The 18,614-nt window shown below is 33.5% G+C and overlaps 1 protein-coding gene across 16 annotated transcripts in view; it reads right to left on the bottom strand.

The window, feature by feature from the left end:
* LOC145683702 (uncharacterized) overlaps nucleotides 1–18,614 on the bottom strand; it is a 414,104-nt gene that overhangs the window by 51,093 nt on the left and 344,397 nt on the right. For all 16 annotated transcript variants that reach the window (XM_081755116.1, XM_081755122.1, XM_081755125.1 and 13 more), the window contains 2 exons: nucleotides 18,194–18,292; nucleotides 13,773–13,790 (listed from right to left, as the gene is read on the bottom strand). In XM_081755116.1, coding sequence (XP_081611242.1) covers nucleotides 13,773–13,790; nucleotides 18,194–18,292 — 117 coding nt within the window. The remainder of the gene's footprint in view (nucleotides 1–13,772; nucleotides 13,791–18,193; nucleotides 18,293–18,614) is intronic.

The raw sequence follows: 18,614 nt of genomic DNA, 5'->3' as shown, positions 1-18,614 counted from the left end.
GTTACTTGAAGAATTATTCGTGTGAAGTCAAAATAAATTTAACGGAAAAGGTATGAGAAAATAGAACAGGACGAAAGGTAGAGAGATTTCGGATGGCTTATTAAAAGCATGTATTTCTAAGTTCAAGGAAAGATTTGAAATATGATTCATATTCATGCCTTTTCTACTCCCTCCAAATGCCAGCAAACAAATGAAATCCTTTCAAAGTTATTTGAAGAAATATTTCTCTAACCAGGGATGACTCGAAAGTTGAACCTTCCATCTAAGGACAGCCTACTTATTTCCTGAAAGGGTCTGTGAAGTGAGTTACAGAACAAGTTTCAATTGCTTGCCCGAAAGTGACCCCACCCGTTCAGGGTTGGAAATATATAAAACAACGTGTCCTATATTTCAAAGTGAGCTTCATGACCAAGAGTTTAAGAATATAATGTGCACTACTTTATAAAATCCTATATTTACTTATAAAACCAAAAAGCATGATTATTTTACTATATATATCCTGTATTAGTAGACCTATAAACTCGAGAAAAGCGTATCCATAATATCTAGTCAACAGTAAGTCATTTGGTATCACAACTAATGTAACTCATTATTATGGTTAGATGTGACACATTCAGTGTATTTCAATTTCTTTTTTTTTTTTCACGATTTCAACTGCATACGTTGTCAGATCAGTAGTTCGTTATACAGGGTGCTAATGAACTGTAGCGACAAACTTAAAGAGCTGATTCCTCACATCAAAATGAGAGAAAAAGTTCATATGGACCTATGGCAAAAAGTTCATAGTTTCAGAGCTAGGGCTCTCCAAAATCTCGAAAAATTCAAATTTTAAGAGGCCCTATTTCGAATTCGAGAGACTGTGGATGGTGGTATTTATCAGCATAAAGGATGTCACGAATACGCAATCCAAAAGTGCATATTTCATTAATTTTCAATGAATGTACAGATTATTTCCTGCAGGGTGAATTTTCTAGGCATACCATCAGCCGAATTTTGATATGCTCTCACTTTATGATTGGTCCAAATTGGACAAACGATAAGCCGTGATAGCAGTGAACACGGAATGTTTTGGCGCAATGTCGGAAGTGTTAAGGATCGTCAGCACCACGGTTTCTTGTACTCGGGAAAACGCATGGCGCAATGTTTCCTTACACGCTTCTAAGCGAAGAAAACGTGAAATATACCGTGACGAAATACATATCATCATACGTTATACCGAACACAAAGAAACATGGAGCTGCCGGTTCCTAATACTTTCAACTTCCCTCTGAAGCATTGGATGTCCATTGTTATCAAGGTTTACCTCCTGCCTCCTTTAGACCCTTCTTGAAATCAGGGTATATCTGGAAACTCTATTGAAAACATATCTGAGAATTTCACCTTGTAGGAAATACCCTCTACGCCTATTGACAACTGATTTAATATGTAGTTTTGGATTATGCATGCGTGGTTTCCTTGACGCGAATTCGAAATAGGATCTCTTGAAATTTCGCTTTTTCGCGATTTGGGACAGCCCTAGCTCTGAAACTATGCACTTTTCGTCATAGGTCCATATGAACTTTTTCTATTATTTTGATGTGAGGAATCACCTCTTACAGTTTGTCTGTATAGTTCATTAACACCCCGTATATTCGTCAACTAGACGAGTTGTTTGATACGTCACACAGTACAAAAACGTTCAACAGATTTTAAGTTTGTAATTAGGGAAAACTAGTCGTGGTGCTAATTTGAGCTCATTTACTCGATCCGTACAGCTCTTTCTTTGTAGCTATATAAAACCAATTGATCACCCTTCAGAAGCTCTTTAGCCATGACAAGACCTGAGTAATGAGAAGGAAGATGTTTCCGGCTGAAGGAGCTTGGCTTCAATTTTTGTCTATATGTGAAAGTCATGCAACTCACACTCTCTCACCATCACTCTACAGCATGATAGTGAGTTTCCCTAATATAGTATATTTGAGGTGAAATAATCAATTTTGTGGTTGTATTACCTTAATATAGGATATAATAGCGTAATGTATATTATTTTCTTAATCTACTAGTAATGTGGTACACTTCGATACATAGGACATATAGATGAAGTTTTCTATATACCTATTTCCAACCCTAAAGGGATGAGGGTCACTTCCGGGAAACTAATTGAAACGTCTTTTGAAACTTGCTTGACAAACCCTTTCAACAAATGTATAGATTATCCCGCAAGAAGAGGGAATGTTTTATCTTTATGTTGGTCACACTGCGGTGTAGCTTAACGCCTACCATCTTCAGCGAGCCCAACTATGCGTCAATACGACCAAAAATGTGGCCACGGTAACGTCTCCCGTCGAAGATGTTGGTATAATCTGCCGCAAAGTGCAGATTCGTAGTTATCCGTTATCTCATTATGAAGGGAAAGTATTGGTCTAAAGTTTTTAACGAAATCAAATCAGGTGAAGGAATCGTACGAGTGTGTTTAAATGGTGTCATGAATTTAAACGTTGTCGTACTGATGTGCGGATGAGCAAAAGAGTGAAAGACCGTCGATTTTGACTGACTCGAGTATTCCCCTGACCTGGCGCCTTCCGACTATAATCTGTTCACCTCCCTGAAGATGCACATAGGTGGGACAAAAGTTTCAACTAACGAGGAAGTAAAGGCGGATGTGAAGAATTGGACAAAAGAAGTATTAGGAGATTTCTTTGTTCAAGGGATAAAAAAATGATCCCTCGTCTCACTAATTGCATCAAGAGGGATGACCGCTACGTGGATAATTAGTTAACATAAGTGCCGGTGTGACCGTATAAAAGTTCCGGTTTGAATAATTTTTTTTTATAACCTACAAAAATTCAGCACATTTATTTTCTGAACCTGCCTAGATCGAAATCTCCTAGATAACAATGTCCTTCTTTTTTAGATATTGTATAACGTACAAAAATGAATATTATTTATTTATTTATTTATTTCATATTGAAAGTTTAAAATTCTAATTGGGAATTTTTTAGTTCCGTATTTTTCACTTGACTTTTTGAACTACATTTTCGAAATTATTCTCAAGCAAGCAGATCATATGGCGCTTGTTACGAGATCTAAGAATAAAGTCTATAAGATATTAAATATAAGAAACGGCTGTAAAGGATACGAGATGAAAATAAATATCTTCAGAAAGAGAAAACTCATTGTGATTGCAACGAAGCGGTTGGTGTCAGACATAGAATTAGGAGAGAAAATTGACCAGGTCAGTAATTTTTTATATTTGAATATTATTATTAGTAGTGATATGAAGTGTGAATGTGGAATAAAATTAAGGATATAAATCGTGAAAGAATCTTTTAGAGGGACGAAAAGTCTATTTTGTGAGACCTTGAATAAGGAGTGGAGAAAACACTCATAAAATGCTCCGTATTGTACTCTATAAAGCAGAAAAATGGGCATTTCCAAAAATGATTAAAAATGACTTAAAGCCTTCAAAATATAAATACAGAGAATTAGCTGGTGGTACCGGATACAAATTTGAGGGTGTTAAAGGAGTAGGGGAGAAAAGAACAATTTTAGATATTATTCAAAAAGGATTAGAAACTAGTTGGAAAGTTGGCTAAGTAGGAATTGTATGAGGGCCGTGATAGAAGGTATGAATGCAAGAAAGCGAGGGAGGAAGCGAAGGAGACTACAATTCATGAAGAATATGAAAACAGCAAAAGCGCACGTGAAGACGAGGTGGTTAGCGAAAGAGCGCAGGACATGGAAGTCTCTTAATTAGGGCAAGTAACTTGCCAATAATGGCAGAATAACTATGATGATAATATTGATGCCATACTGTTCAGCTTCATGTGTTCTACCGACTAATATATATGTTATCACTAGATATTTTTAGTTAAACAGAATTTTCAAATTAAAAGTTAATGATAATATTAGGAAACATCTCATTAATCACATTATGTGTCTTTAATCTTGGTAGTGTTTAATTAATAAACAAACTAAGCAGGATATACGTGTATTTATGTGTATCACTCTTACCTCAGTAAGCTAGTAGTTTCGGTGCATCAATTTTTAAATTTTCAAAGAAACTAGTTTCAAAGTCATTTTCCAGACAGTGTTATGAAATTTTTAAAATTTATGAAAGAAAAAGTATGTCAGACATTAAAATGGTTGTTAGTCCAGTAAATATAAGGAAAATTAGGGCTATACCCACAACCAATTGCAAGAAAAGTCTTTTGTTCTATTTTTTCTGGTAGAAAAAGCATTCTGAACTACATATCAAAAATTATCGAAAATTAAACTTAAAATTAACCGCCATTTTGAACCGTCATTTTGGATTTTTTTACTAAACACCTTTCTCGGAAAAATCAATTATATCTTGTCAGAAAATTAAGATAGAAACTTCGTTTTTGTGTCAAATTGATGGTAATAGAAAATATAAATGAGGAATGGTGGTACAGTCTTGTGATGATGCCATCATATTTAAATATGGCTTTCGTTGTTCCAAAAATTTCGTTACTTCGGTTCGTTATCTGTCTTAATTGGCATATAACTATGAAGTCGTTGAAGTTTTCAAAAAATCATTTGAAATTAGGGATGCACGCGAGACGAGACGAGACGAGAAATTCAAAAGTCTCGTCTCGAAAATGTGAAGTCTCGTCTCGCGTCTCGCATAAAATTTTGAGTCTAATCTCGCATCTCGCGCGAGACTTTCTCGCATGGTCTCGCAGTCTCGCATATATTCTGGGTCAAAATTTTGCAGTGTGTTATTCTATGGCTGTTAACGAATGATGATGTGATATTCTGTCCGAAGGCAGGTATCTGATCTGAAAGGTCCTTGGCAAGGTGAATCAATGGTGGTTTGCCATCGCTTTCCATGGGATGAATGTTCATAGCATCCTAAGGAGACGGAACCTAGAGTTCAAGATGGGATCCGAACTTGTGTCCCCTCCGCTCTAAATTAAAAGAAAAGTTGTGCTGTTTTTGATACATATATAGAAAGAAAATAATTATTGAATGTAAAAATATGATGTTATTTCTGCGAGCCGGGCCAGGGATAAACTTTGACGAGAGGGGATTTCCCCGCCATCCCCCAACATTAATCGCTAGTAGTAATGTGAAAAAGACAGAAACAACAGAAATATCACATTTCGCAGCAATAAGAAGTCTTATTCGCTTTTCAGACCAAAAACAGAAGTTCATGTATCGTGTGGGCCAGAGTATATGTGTTTCTGATGCAAAATAAAGTCCTAAATCGATGCTGTAATAAATTTCCAATTTACAAAGGTTTTCTTTTTAGAAACTAAAGAAGGCTTTAATTCTGAAAATCAACCTTAAATAATAATAAATCTCATAAAATGTCTATTGCCCCAATCACTTTTTTTTTCCTGGAGGCATTAACGCTCAACTTAGAAAACTCAATAAATTTAAAATCACTAAATATACAATTACATGTAATTCCTAAATGTTGTGAGACTGCGAGAAGTCTCGTCTCGCATGGTTTAGTCTCGTCTCGCGTCTCGCATTAAATTTTCACTCTCGTCTCGTGTCTGGCCTCGCAAATGCGAGACGAGACGCGAGACGAGGCGAGACTTCTCGCGTCTCGCGTGCATCCCTATTTGAAATGATCGTTATAAGTAAAATGTCCTCTTTTCGTTGAGATCAAAATAATTTCAGTATCTTAAAAACTGAGCGAGGTAGACCATTTGATGTGGCGTGAGTATTGTCTTTTATAACTCTGAAGTCCGCCATGTAAGGCAACATGCCTTTTCTTAAAATAATTTAATACTTTAATTTTACAAAGAGAATTATCTGAATTGTTTTATAAATTAAAGAAAACAACTATAATACTAATAATAATAATAATAATAATAATAATAATAATAATAATAATAATAATAATAATAATAATAATAATAATAATAATAATCAGTGGCGTATTTACGATTTTGTTTTGGGGGTTTTGCAAACTTTCTGGGTAGAGCTTAGCCTGGAAATGTGAAAATTCAGAAACATATTTTATTTACTTTAGTAAGATATCAGGGAGGGGTTAAGCCCGAAAGCTCCCCTTAAATACGCCACTGATAATGATGTATATCACAGGATATTTTTCTGTGCGGTGTCAGGCATCCTCATGTATATATCCAAGTCAGTCATCTGTGCAGTTTCTGCCCATGATTGATATGTACTCTGGAAACAAAACATGCTTTCTGTCAACTCTTAATTTAATTTATGAGCTAGCAGCGAAATACAAAATGCCAGCTATTGTTACCTTTGACCAGCCATTGATTTGAGCGGTAAAGAATGTTCGAGTGAAAGATGCAATATTGTTACTTTGAAGTTTCCATATCTTAATAAATCTATTGAGTGCTATAGGTACGTTAATGGAAGACAGTGGACAGAAGAGATCTTAGCACCAATCTACAGTGAAAATACAATCATACATTCTATGTCAGGAAAAGCAGTACAGCGTGCATTACGTGGGCATCTTATGGTCAACCAATGCTTTACAAACTTAATTATTTCAAAAAATTATTGAAACAGAACTTAGGTTTGAGGGCCACACTACCAAGCTAAAACAGTTATACTGCCAAGCTGAAAAGGGCGACTTAGAGTTGGACATGCTTGAATCAGATTGTATGGCGCGTATAGCTTCTGCTGTGCATGAAAAGATGTGTCAATATTCTCAGGAGTCAAAGACAAGCAGACATTGGTGGAACTATACGCAAATGTTGGGTGTAGTCAGGGAGCTAATTCATGTCGATTGATCAGGATCATGGACAATGCATCTACACACTATTGAGTTTGTTTGCCCATTTTTGCTGCTGCAGGTCACCAAAATTACCTGAACTCTGCTTATCAGTACCTTCAAAATATGAAAGTTTGGATATAACTAATCCTGAAGTGAATCATAAGTTCATGCAGGGATACCATGTCATCAGACGAAGTAACAAATTCTGTACTGGTCTTAGTTGTGACCTAGTTATTGAGCAGACGCTAATGAGGTCATTAAAATACACAGAGGATTAACAAGTGGTAGTGAACTAACAAAGAAGCAAAGGGCAATCTGGACATCTCCTGTATCCTCGTCTTACAGCCATGCAGGACTTCTGTAATATGCAATATACAACTTGTCAACAGCACAAAGAGGCAACTGCTGCAAGAATATCTCGCGATAAAGAGGATTTGGCTAAAATTGGTAGTATGCTTGAACTATATTCCTCACTGTCTGAGGAAGTGGTATTGCATAATATTGTAACTGGAATAAATACAGATAATGATGTGAATGTCCATAAGCTTTTTAGTATCGGTAAAGACATTGTTGATTAAATGGAAAACCAGTTCACATTTCGATATGCACACAAACGCAACGTTAAGGCAATCACATTTGCATCAGCAGAGGTTGTTAAGATATCGGAAGACAAAACGATATATCCTGATCTTTTGTTTCAACGGTTGTTGGTTGTGTCTCAGAGTGGAGACTTAAACTTAAATGAGGTAATGGAGCATGAGCTTTCTCCATGCTCTTCTGCAATGTCTAGAGCTTAACACAAACTTAGAAAGGCAGAAAAACCTGCACTTCTTGAAGACATAAGAAAGCATGCTACTCTTATGAATGCTTCAGCCTATTCCCCATACTGAGCAGTATGTTTCGGATGGAGGTTCCCTCCTACATCGGCTTAACTGGTCTCAAGGAAGTACTTACAGCTTCATTGCAGATCATTATGCATGTTTTGTTGCAGAACGTTATCGAAAAAGCAACTTTGATTTCGATGGCTATGGAAAGCCAACCCCAAAGGATAGTACTTGAGTAAAGTGAGACAACTACAACAATAGTAGTCAATGTTACGGAAGCAACAAAATTTGCTGCGAAAAAGGAGGGCCTTCTCTCCAATGGAAGCAACAAACAAGTATTGATAAAAATGATTACTATGCGCCTGAGATCAAAAGGATGTCAAGTAATACAAGCAGAGAGAGAGAGAAGCAGATGTTAACAGTGTAAAAGGTCCAGTTGTTAAATCACTTACCCAGTCAACAACCCTCGTCGAAGATAAACGGTTCTACTACTATTGCTTCTCTATTATGGATATAAAGATAACAAAGGTCTGTATCTACAATCAGAGAAAGGGAAAGCTCATGTTTAAAATAGGGATGGCCATTTCCGAAATAAAAGATTTCCGGTTTCCGCAAATCACATTTTCTGTTTTCCGTTTTTCCCGAAAAAATTTCTGTCTTACGTTTTTCCGGAAAATTTTTCGTCTTAACCTTTTCCGGAAAATTTTCCCTCTTCCGTTTTCAATTTTCCGTTTTTCTGGAAAATGTGGCCATCTCCAGTTTATAACATTACTGCCTTGAAGAACTTGCTGCGGAAAGATGTATGAACAGGCCTGTTATTTGCACATATCTTCACAGGATCAGATACTAATTCACGAATTTTTGATATTTGGAAAAAGTTAGTTTTTGAAAAAGTTAACGAAAATGGTATTTTGCGTGAATGTGTACAGATTGTCTGTTCTTCAAACACACATCCTAAAAGTGAGGAAACTACCGGGGGTAAGGCTATGTTATCTTTGTTCAATGGGAAAGAATCCGACACATTAGAATCGTTGCGGAATACCTATATTTGCAAAACAAGTTGCGGATGCTAATTCATTTGTAACAACCTAGCGCTATCCACCCACAATTTCTGGTACAAAATACCACTTACAAGAACTTATTTTCAGGTCATGACATATATGGGTCTTAGTGAAGACATGGATCCTATTAAGTGAAACTGGATTAATGAACCGCACAAACAGATGCCAATAATGATGGATAATAAACTCGCTCCTGACAGCCTTCTAAAGATGATTCACAGCAGCTATTTATGTGGATGTATCATACGTAAATGTACGTGTAAGAAATATGGGTCTCGATTGCACAACGTGTGCTCTTGCTATAATGCCAACTGTGAAACACATCACAAATAAACCCCTTATGAGTGACGACGACCCTTTAGGATGTTTTTTTTTATATTAGCATACAATTCTTTTACAGACATTAGGAGAAAAATAATACAACAGAAAGTGTTTGTTAAGGAGCAACATTACATACGTTGTGAATTACATGTTGTATTTTAATTTTTAATAAAAAAAACATGCCAGTATTATGCATGCCAATTATATTGATATATTGTATAACATAGTCTCTGACCAGTGTATTGTAAATATGATAGCTGGTAATGAGACACTTTCGTGAAATTTATACCATTTTTATTATATTGTAATTACATTCTTTCTAATGCTCCTATGATATGCATTACGACTATTATTATTATTATTATTATTATTATTATTATTATTATTATTATTATTATTATTATTATTATTATTATTATTTGCAATTGTTTTCTTTAATTTATAAGAACAATTCAGATACTTCTCTATATAAAATTATAGTATTGCATTATTTAAAGGAAAGGCATATTGCCTTACATGGTGGAGTTCAGTGTTATGAAAGACAATACTCTCGCCACATAAAATGGTCAAGCACGCTTAGTTTTTAAGATACATACATGATTTTGATGTCTCCAGGAAGACGACATTCTACTGTATAACTACCATTTCGGATCATTTTTTGGAAACTTTAAGGGATTCATAGTTATGTGCCAATTAAGACAGATAACGAACCAAAGTAACGAAATTTTTGGAGGAACGGAAGCCATATTTAAATATCGCGGCATCATACAAGAGTGTACCACCTTTCCTAATTTATATTATCTACTACCATCAATTTGACGAAATAACGAAGTTTCTATCTTAACTCTGTAAGGAGATATAATTGCTTTATCCGTGGCGTTTTGTAACAAAATACAAACTGGGTGGCTCAAACTGTAGGCCAAATAGAAGTCTAAAATTTGTTAATGTTTGATATGTTGTTCAGAATACCTTTTTTCTACCAGAAGGAGAAAGAGAATGAAATCAGAAAATCTGGATGATTGATGATTTTTAATGCAAAATGTGAAAGAAAGTGATGGAATGAAAATAAGGGAGAGGTGGTAAAGATTGAATGAGTGGCTGACTTGTAATCAGAAATGTGAAAGTATTATGCAACAAAAAGAGAAAACGTGAGAAAAGATTAAATTGTTGGTTGATTTGTAATGAGAAATGTGGAAGAAAATGTAATAAAAGTTGAAAGAGAAAGAGAGGGAAAAGATTACATGATTTATTTAGTTTTAATGAGAAATATGAAAGAAAATAAGATGAAAGACAAAAGAGAAATAAAGGGAAATATTGGATGATTTGATGACTTGTAATGAGAAAATGTAAAAAAAAAGTATGATGGAATCAAAAAGAGAAGCAGAAAGAACAGATTGAATGATTGGTTGACTTGAAATGAGAAATGTGAGAAAATATGATTTAAGGAAAAAAAGACAAAGAAAAGACTGGATGATTTTTTGATTTGTAACGAGAAACATGAAAAAGTACAATGGGTGGTAAAAGAGAAAGGAACAGAAAACGCTGATTGATTACTTTATTTGTAATAAGAAATGTACAAAAAATATGACGGAAGCAAATAGAAACAGACAGAAAATTCTTAATTATTTTATTTTATTTGTAATGAGAAAGGTAAAATATTATCATGGAAAGATAAAGAGAAAGAGTGAAAATGGACTATTCCTCGGTTTAAATGAGCAATATGAAAGAAATTATAGTAAAAGGAAAAAGAGAAAGAAACAGGAAAATTACATAATTTCTTGATATCTAAGCAGAATTCTGATAGAGAGTATGATGGAACGAAAAAGAGAAAGAGAGAGTAAAGATATGGTGATTTGTATTGCGAAATGTGAAAGAATACATGATGGAAGTTAAAAGAGTAATGGAGAAAAAAGATTGAATGATTGTTAGATAAGTAACGAAACATAGGGAAAAATATGATAAGAGGAAGTAGAGAAAGACAGGGAAAAGTTAAAATGATTGTTTGATTTCTAATTAGGAATGTGAAAGAAAGTATGATGGACCAAAAAAGTATAAGAGACAGAAATGATTGTATGAATCAATTATTTTTAATGACAAATATGAAATAAAATATAATGTAAGGAAAAAGAACAAAAGTAATAAATGATTGGTTGATTTTTGATTTGTAATGAGAAATGTGAAAGAAAGTATGATAGAAGGAACAAGATAAAGAGGTACAAAAAATGGTTGTCCTGTAATGAGAAATGTGTAGGAAAGTATAATGGAACGAAAAGAGAAAGAGGGAGAGTAGGATTAATGACTGGTTGAGTTTGTAATGAGAAATGTGTGTAAAGTATTATAGATGGGGAAGAGAAAGAGAGAGAGAAGATTGGGTAATCGATTTATTTTAACCCGCCGTAGCATCGGCAGCGGAGTCACACTTCGCGGATAGAGAAATCTTAGTTTTCTCAGAACTGTTAAAGGAGTATGTGCTGTAATATATGTCGTGAATTGTCAAAGACATTGCAATAAAAATATTGAACAATTTAATATCGCTTCAAAACAAACTCCACATTAAAATAAGGTAAATAAATATTGCGGAGTGAGACTCCGCACGCTTGCCTTCATCTTACAATTGACCACGCAGACTATGGAGGGTTAATAAAAATTTGAAAGTGAGAGAAAAGATTCAATGATTTGCTGATTCATAATGAGAAATGTAAAAACGAGTACGGTCTACGGAACGAGGAGAAGGGGGAGAAAAGATTCCAAGAGTGTTTGATTTGTAATAAGAAATATGAAAGAAAAATGGTGGAACGAAAATATAAGGAGACAAAAATTTAATGATTGGTTGATTTGTAATGAGAAATGTGAAAGATATTACGATGGAAATAAAAGAGAAAGAAAGTGAAAAGATTCCATGATTGGTTGATTTGTGAATACAAATGTTAAAGAAAGTAAAATGGAAGAGAAAAGAGAATGAAAGAGAACAGACTTGGTTATTTATTGATTTATAATGAGAAATATGAAAGAAAGTATGAAGGAAGAAAAACAGAAAAAGATACAAAAAAATTGGAAGATTGGTTGATATGTAATGAGAAATTTAAAAGAAATTATTATGAAAGGAGAAAAACAAAGAGAGAAAAAAGGTTGGAATATTAGTTGATTTGTAATGAGAAATGTCAAAGAAAGTATGGTGCAGGAAAAAAAGAGAAAGAGGGAAAAAAGCTTTGATAGTTGATTTGTAATGAGAAATGTGAAGGAGAGTATGATGGAAATGAAAGAGAGAGAAAACATTGGATGATTTTTTTTATTCGCATTTTTAATCACCGACTTTATGAGACAAGGAGTGGAACCCATGTTTTCTGGTTGAAGACACACTAACCACACTGCTAGGGCCGACCTCAAAACGAAGATGAAAATCAATGTTAATAAAGAGTTGTCTTCGCAAAACTTAGTGGATAGGAACATTACATTTTTGTAGAACAGACAATTCAAACATAACAAAATATTTACTGAGATTCGTGCATTTATAATAATTTAAGATTTCATAATTATAAGCAAAAAAATACAGGTGAAATAAGATATGGTATCTTCTACTATAGAAAGTACATTCTAATAGGGATGTTGCCTTATACGCTTAATCTTCCCTTAGGTGTGAAATTTAAAATTCTACGGCCACCATGTTAACAAGATTTGAGTTGAATGTGAGATTATGAACAAAAGTTTTATATTTCGAAATCATCTGCGTACTATAGAGTATGTTTTAGTCTGATAACTAGCGGACAATCAATAAGCAATAATGATTAATAATAATAATGAGTCTTAGATAAATGGAAGCAAAAGGCTAATACTTACCGCAGAAAAGAAACTATTCATCTGGGAAGTACTTCCGGAGATCATGATATCTATCTTCAGCCAGTCACAACTCAAAAAAGATTTAAAACATGTGGAGAAAAGTGGTTGGATAAAATTGGTTTGAAAGGATTTAAAATTGATTGGTATGCCTCTGGTCCCCCGTATTTCTGGAAAAATTAAGAAGTTCTTTCAAAAGTATAACAACAAGGCCTCAGAAGTTCCTCCAAAATACATAAAAATATATTGCAAATTTTGAGGAAGTTTTTACTAATTCCATATATATATATATATATATATATATATATATATACGTCAAACAAAAAGGAATATTTGTATCAGAACAGCTCCGTATATTCACACATCGAAATCTCGTAGCTTGTAACAGTCATCCGAATTGGTATTGTATCTCAAAGACAATAGCCATAACATTGCTAATTCATTTTTGATAGAGAAAGCAAAAAGTAAAACAACGAATATTAACAAAGCCTATTACATTCATAAAGAGAAATCTACACTCAATTTAGATAAAGGGAACATAAATGCGATTTCGAGCAGTCTTTTTACTACTCAATTCCCTCGTCTGAAGAGTAATAAGAAACAGTGAACGAAATTGAATAGTGACAAGTGAGTTACCGTCAATATCTGTTTATGTTTGACAAGAAGATTTTAAATTTCTTTTAACCAATTCCACTTATCCACATTTCTCACAATGTTTAAAATCTTTTTCGAATTGTGACTAGGTTGAAGATGGAGATAATGTTCTCTGAAAGTATGTCCTACAGGCGTGGTTTGTTTTCTGCTGTGAGTATTAGCCTTTTGCTTAAATTTTAGTAACCATCGCTTGCAACACAGTAACAATAAAGAGTCTTTTCTAGAAAGAAGAATATGTCCATTAGTAATATGTCCATAACTTTTCATAAACATATTTGCTTCAAATTGAATATATAATAAGCTTTATACAATGTTTTTAATTTACTGATGCGGTTCTGTTATCTTTTATTTGAAATTGCAAGTCAATCTTACCAGCTCTTCCAAATCTTCCTGAAATGTTAAAAAAAAAGATCATAAACATTAAACAAGAGTGTAATTATTTAGTATAATTATATATATATTGTAAATATAGTAGTCCAATTTCGTACAAATACTGTATTTATTTATTTATACGAGTAAATGTTCCACATACAGATCAATGTCCATTTTACACTGAAACAATATAACAACGTATATAAGAAATAACAAAAAATCAAAGAAGTAAAAGTGTAAAAAATAAAAATATATTAATATATACATAGAATATGTGCCATATTAATAGAGACCTTAAGAATTGAAGATTTCCTGGCGGCGAATATTATAGAGATGTTCTCGGGATATCAGCCAAGTGAAGTCCAACGATAGAGCCGACGTTTCAAGAACTGACATCGTTCTCGCCTTCAGGGTGATTATACCTGTGGAGAAATAATCGCCCTGAAGACGAAAACGATGTCAGTTCTTCAAATGTCGGACGTCACCTGGCTGATATCCCGAGAACATCTCTATAAGACTTTAACTTGTTTTTAAAATGGTTTCTAAAGTCAAAAATATCAATATCAAACAATAAACTATTATACAACGATGCCAGCTTGAAGTATAAAGGACGTTGTATAATTATACAATTGATATTTACAGCATGACAATTATAATTTATATTATGGGTATCGTATGCGTATGATATAGTATGGGTATAATTGATAGTATGGGATCGTATGCTAGTAACATATGATTACAAGTAAGGCGAGAGACGGAAATTGAGAATAGAAACCAATAATTTGAAGTCAATTTTTCCACTAATAATTTCATGGAGAAACCGGAAGTCCGCCACCATATGTCGAGTATTGAGTTTCTTTAGATGCTCAATTTTATTAAAACTGCACCTGAGTGAATTCTTTGTTTGACAATGGCAAGAAAAAAGTTAAGGATAAAATCGAAACGGGATATGTTTGAAGCACAGGCCATATTCCATATCGGTGAGCAATATTCGATTTTAAAAGATACAAAAGCTTTAAGAAAGTACTGAGTGATTTGAGATCGCGAATTTCAGTAAATCTGTAAATAATACCCAGTATTCTTATAGCACTCTTAACAGTAAAGGTGATTTGATCAGCAAATGTAAATTTCTAATCGAACAATAATCTAGATGTTTATGTGTCACGACTTTTTCGATAGGATTGTAATTAATAGAATATACGAAACAAATTTTATTTTTCCAAAAACATACTAAGAGTACAGTATTTGTTTGAGTTTAGTTTTAAATTCCAAGTCCCACACTAGTCAGAAAGTTTAGTAAGAATTTGTTGAAGTCATACGGCATCAACTATGGTAGAGATTTTGTGGAAAATTTTAAAATAGTCTGGAAAGAGAAGAATTCTCGTAGATGATAATGGTAGGAAGAAAGGGAGATCATCCATATAAACAAGAAATTGCAGAGGTCCTAAAACACTATCCTGGGGAACTCCAAAAAGAACTGGGGCAAATTTGGATGATATGTTTAGCACAACAACAAGTTGCATAGGATCAGTAAAATAATCCTCTAGTAGAAACAGGAATTTGTCATGAATATTAAATCTGTTGGATAGCTTGTAATAAAATAGATCGATGTTAATCTTGTCGAAGGCTTTGGAGAAATCTAAGTATATTACATCCAGTTGAGAAGTTTTCGAAATACAGTTCATAACATAAATAAGAAATTCTGATAGGTTGGTAAGGTATCATTTCTGTTGCAGGAAGACATGTTGTGTAATGTTCAAATGAGGGGATGTGAACTAGTAAAGTCTATTCTTAATGATTTCTTCGCAAAGCAAATAAATTTCTTGTAAACAACTTGTATTTTAATAACTAATATTAATGCTTTGGTACTATATCACTTTCTTCGTGAGACATGCCGGGCAATATTCAGAGAGAATTCGTTAATCAAACGTTCGTCACGTGATTAGTTAATATCATATTAGCTCTGTATTAAGAAGAGTGCACTTTTTGATATTCAGAGTCAGCTCTGAGTTCAACTAATAAGTTGATTTGTTTATGATTAACTAATATAACCCCAATACATCAAGTTAGGAAAATAAATGTGGCAGCTACAGAAAACTAGATGTGCCCATGCCTAGTCTATAAAATTGAAAATATATGACATACAAAATTCGAAACATTTTCTTTGTGGGTCGACTTCAGAACTCTGATTATAAAATTACAATTAACTTATTCATTTGTGAGGGATATTCGTAGCGTGAATATGTAGAAGTCAATTAATATTAATGACAATAAGAGTATTATATTGTAATTAAAAAGGGAAGGTAATTTATCGATGTATGTATCCCCCAGAACACCGGAAATCTTCTACCCATCTCTCACTGTAACTTTAAGAAATATTTTTGAAGTTGTAGAGGATTCGGCTTAATAGCTGCTTCATAGTTAACTCATCGATGAGGTGAAAAATAGACAAAAAAAAACAGGTAAATAATTGCCTTTTTATTCTCATAACGTAAGTTTCCTCTGGGATAACAGCGGGCAAACTAGGGTATCCTCTGCTGTAAACTAATTAGTCAAATGTGGTTAACTTAGTCAACTACTACGTCCTAATCAGGTATTCTGAATATACTTATGATAATCATGCGTTAGTCAAGTCTCTAGTATGGCGCTAATCATACGTCAAAACGACTCTGCATAACACCGGTCATATTTAGATAATCATTTGATTACCTCTAGATAGTGTGCCTGATGAAGGAAAGAATATTCGGCCTAAATTGTAACACAGGTTATTAAAATGTCTTTGGTTTGGTCACATGTTATTTTAGTTTTGTTTCAAGGGTACAATAATCAATATTAGAATAGAATCTTGTGTGTTTTTGATAACTACAGTAAGATATTTAATTATTGGCAACATAACACATATCAGTTACTACGTTTTATATTCGTTACTATTAAGACAAACAAACATTAGGAGAGTCATTTGGAATCTGAATAAAGAAAGAATGATTTACCAAGTGGAAAGAAATGTTTGTAAAAGGAGGGATACATAAAGGAATTTGGTAAGCCATTTAATAAAGATAATATAATGTAGAATATAGTTAAACGAAGATTGAAGGAACTCGACAGAAGCTATGATGATGAAAAGGAAAGGGTTTCCCAAGGAAGAGCTGCAATTGCTGGTCAATAAGTAACAGCTAATTTAAGTTATTAAAAAAATATAAATTTGTAGTCAAATATGTTTTGTATTTCGTGCTTATATGCATATATGTAATAGTAAATGTGTTGCTTAACCAAAGTGATCACTCGTTTGCTTTCCATTTACGAAAGAAAAAAAGACGTCTACTTCAAAAGGATTTTGTCACAGTCATTGCGTGGTCTGCCTTAGACAGACTATCTCATTGATTGAGTGCCATCTCGCGTCTACTGCGACTGCCTGTGGGAAAGTGAGTGAGAGAGGTGGTAAGTGTGTGAAGAGATATTATGCTCCAACATTACATTAGCTTCGTAACTAATAATTACAGCACTACATCAAAACATAAAGCTTGCTAATATGATACAAATATAACTTGGTGAAACGTCTTGCCTGTATTAGAAGCAACTCACGTAACATTTTTCATTTTTATAAGTAGGTTGAGAATGAATGCTCTATATATATATATATATAAATGAGAAGCTAGTTTTTTCTGACTCCATTTTCTCAGTTTAGAACTTGTAAACAGAACTATCAGCTAAATATTGATTATTTTTAATAAAACAAAAGATATATAATAGCTAAATTAATTATGTTTCTACACAAACTTCACCTGTCAAACAATTTCTTCAAAGTGTTTGTTAATAGTCTTCGTTATATAATTTCTTTCAATACAAAGCTCAGAGGAAACAGAAAAGAAGTTATATCATTCATATCTGAGGGTCCATAAAAGGTAGTACTTACATAAGCAAATATGCGCTATAATATATATTCTATGCATGTATGCTAAAATAATTAAGGAAAGAGGATTGTCAATTGTGGTTCAGAAGAGACATTTGGCTGTTGAAATGCCCTAAAACTTTACTCAACCCGGTTTATTTAATAACTGCTGTTGCAAAGCACCTTCACAATATCTCTTTCGTGATTTTCTCTACCTTTCCTATTAATATTTCCCAAGGTAATAATTTATATCCAATTTCTAGTTCAATATTTCCCACATCCATGTTTCCTAATCATTTCATTTAATAATTGAGTATCTGACTATCCGACACTAATTGTTGCTTCCGTATAATTGATAATTACTTGTCTCATTATTTTGCTTCAGATGTACAAAATGTATTTCTTTTCTTTTAAGGCTATCCTTGAGCCGCCAATGGTCCCATCAATTTCTACAGTAACGTAATTTCAGGTAAGAGTATTGGTTATAAATTTCAATACCGTATTTTAAAAAATGCTTAATTTACCTACTTACCATATCCATAGCCATAATTTGCACGAGCTGCTGAAGAATTTGAAGGAGCCGATGAATCATTTTTGGGGGGGGTGTCATCACCTGCTCTCCATGCTCGACCTGAAATATACGTTACCATGATATTATTTTAATTGGATAAATAGTTATGTCTTCATATAACTTCTTTCAATCATGAATTACTGTATATAGCAATCGTCCAATCATATATTTTCTCACACGTTGGAGCTGCACTTCTTTTTTTTCATTTGGTTTGTCTTTACCAGTCCTACCTCCTGTCCCTGCTGCTTAGATACTTTCAACTTGAGCGACATATCAGGTATAATAATGTTTCTTTCTTATTTTGTATAGATATGCACTTACAGATTTTGTTTCTCATACTTCCAACACAGAAGTCTACTATAAAATGTTTTCAATCACTAGC

Source organism: Thermobia domestica, chromosome 4, assembly GCF_964235325.1.
Source record: "Thermobia domestica chromosome 4, izTheDome1.hap1.1, whole genome shotgun sequence".
NCBI lineage: Eukaryota > Metazoa > Arthropoda > Insecta > Zygentoma > Lepismatidae > Thermobia > Thermobia domestica.
The sequence above is the reverse complement of the archived record's forward strand: the minus strand, read 5'-3'. Positions and strand labels throughout refer to the sequence as shown.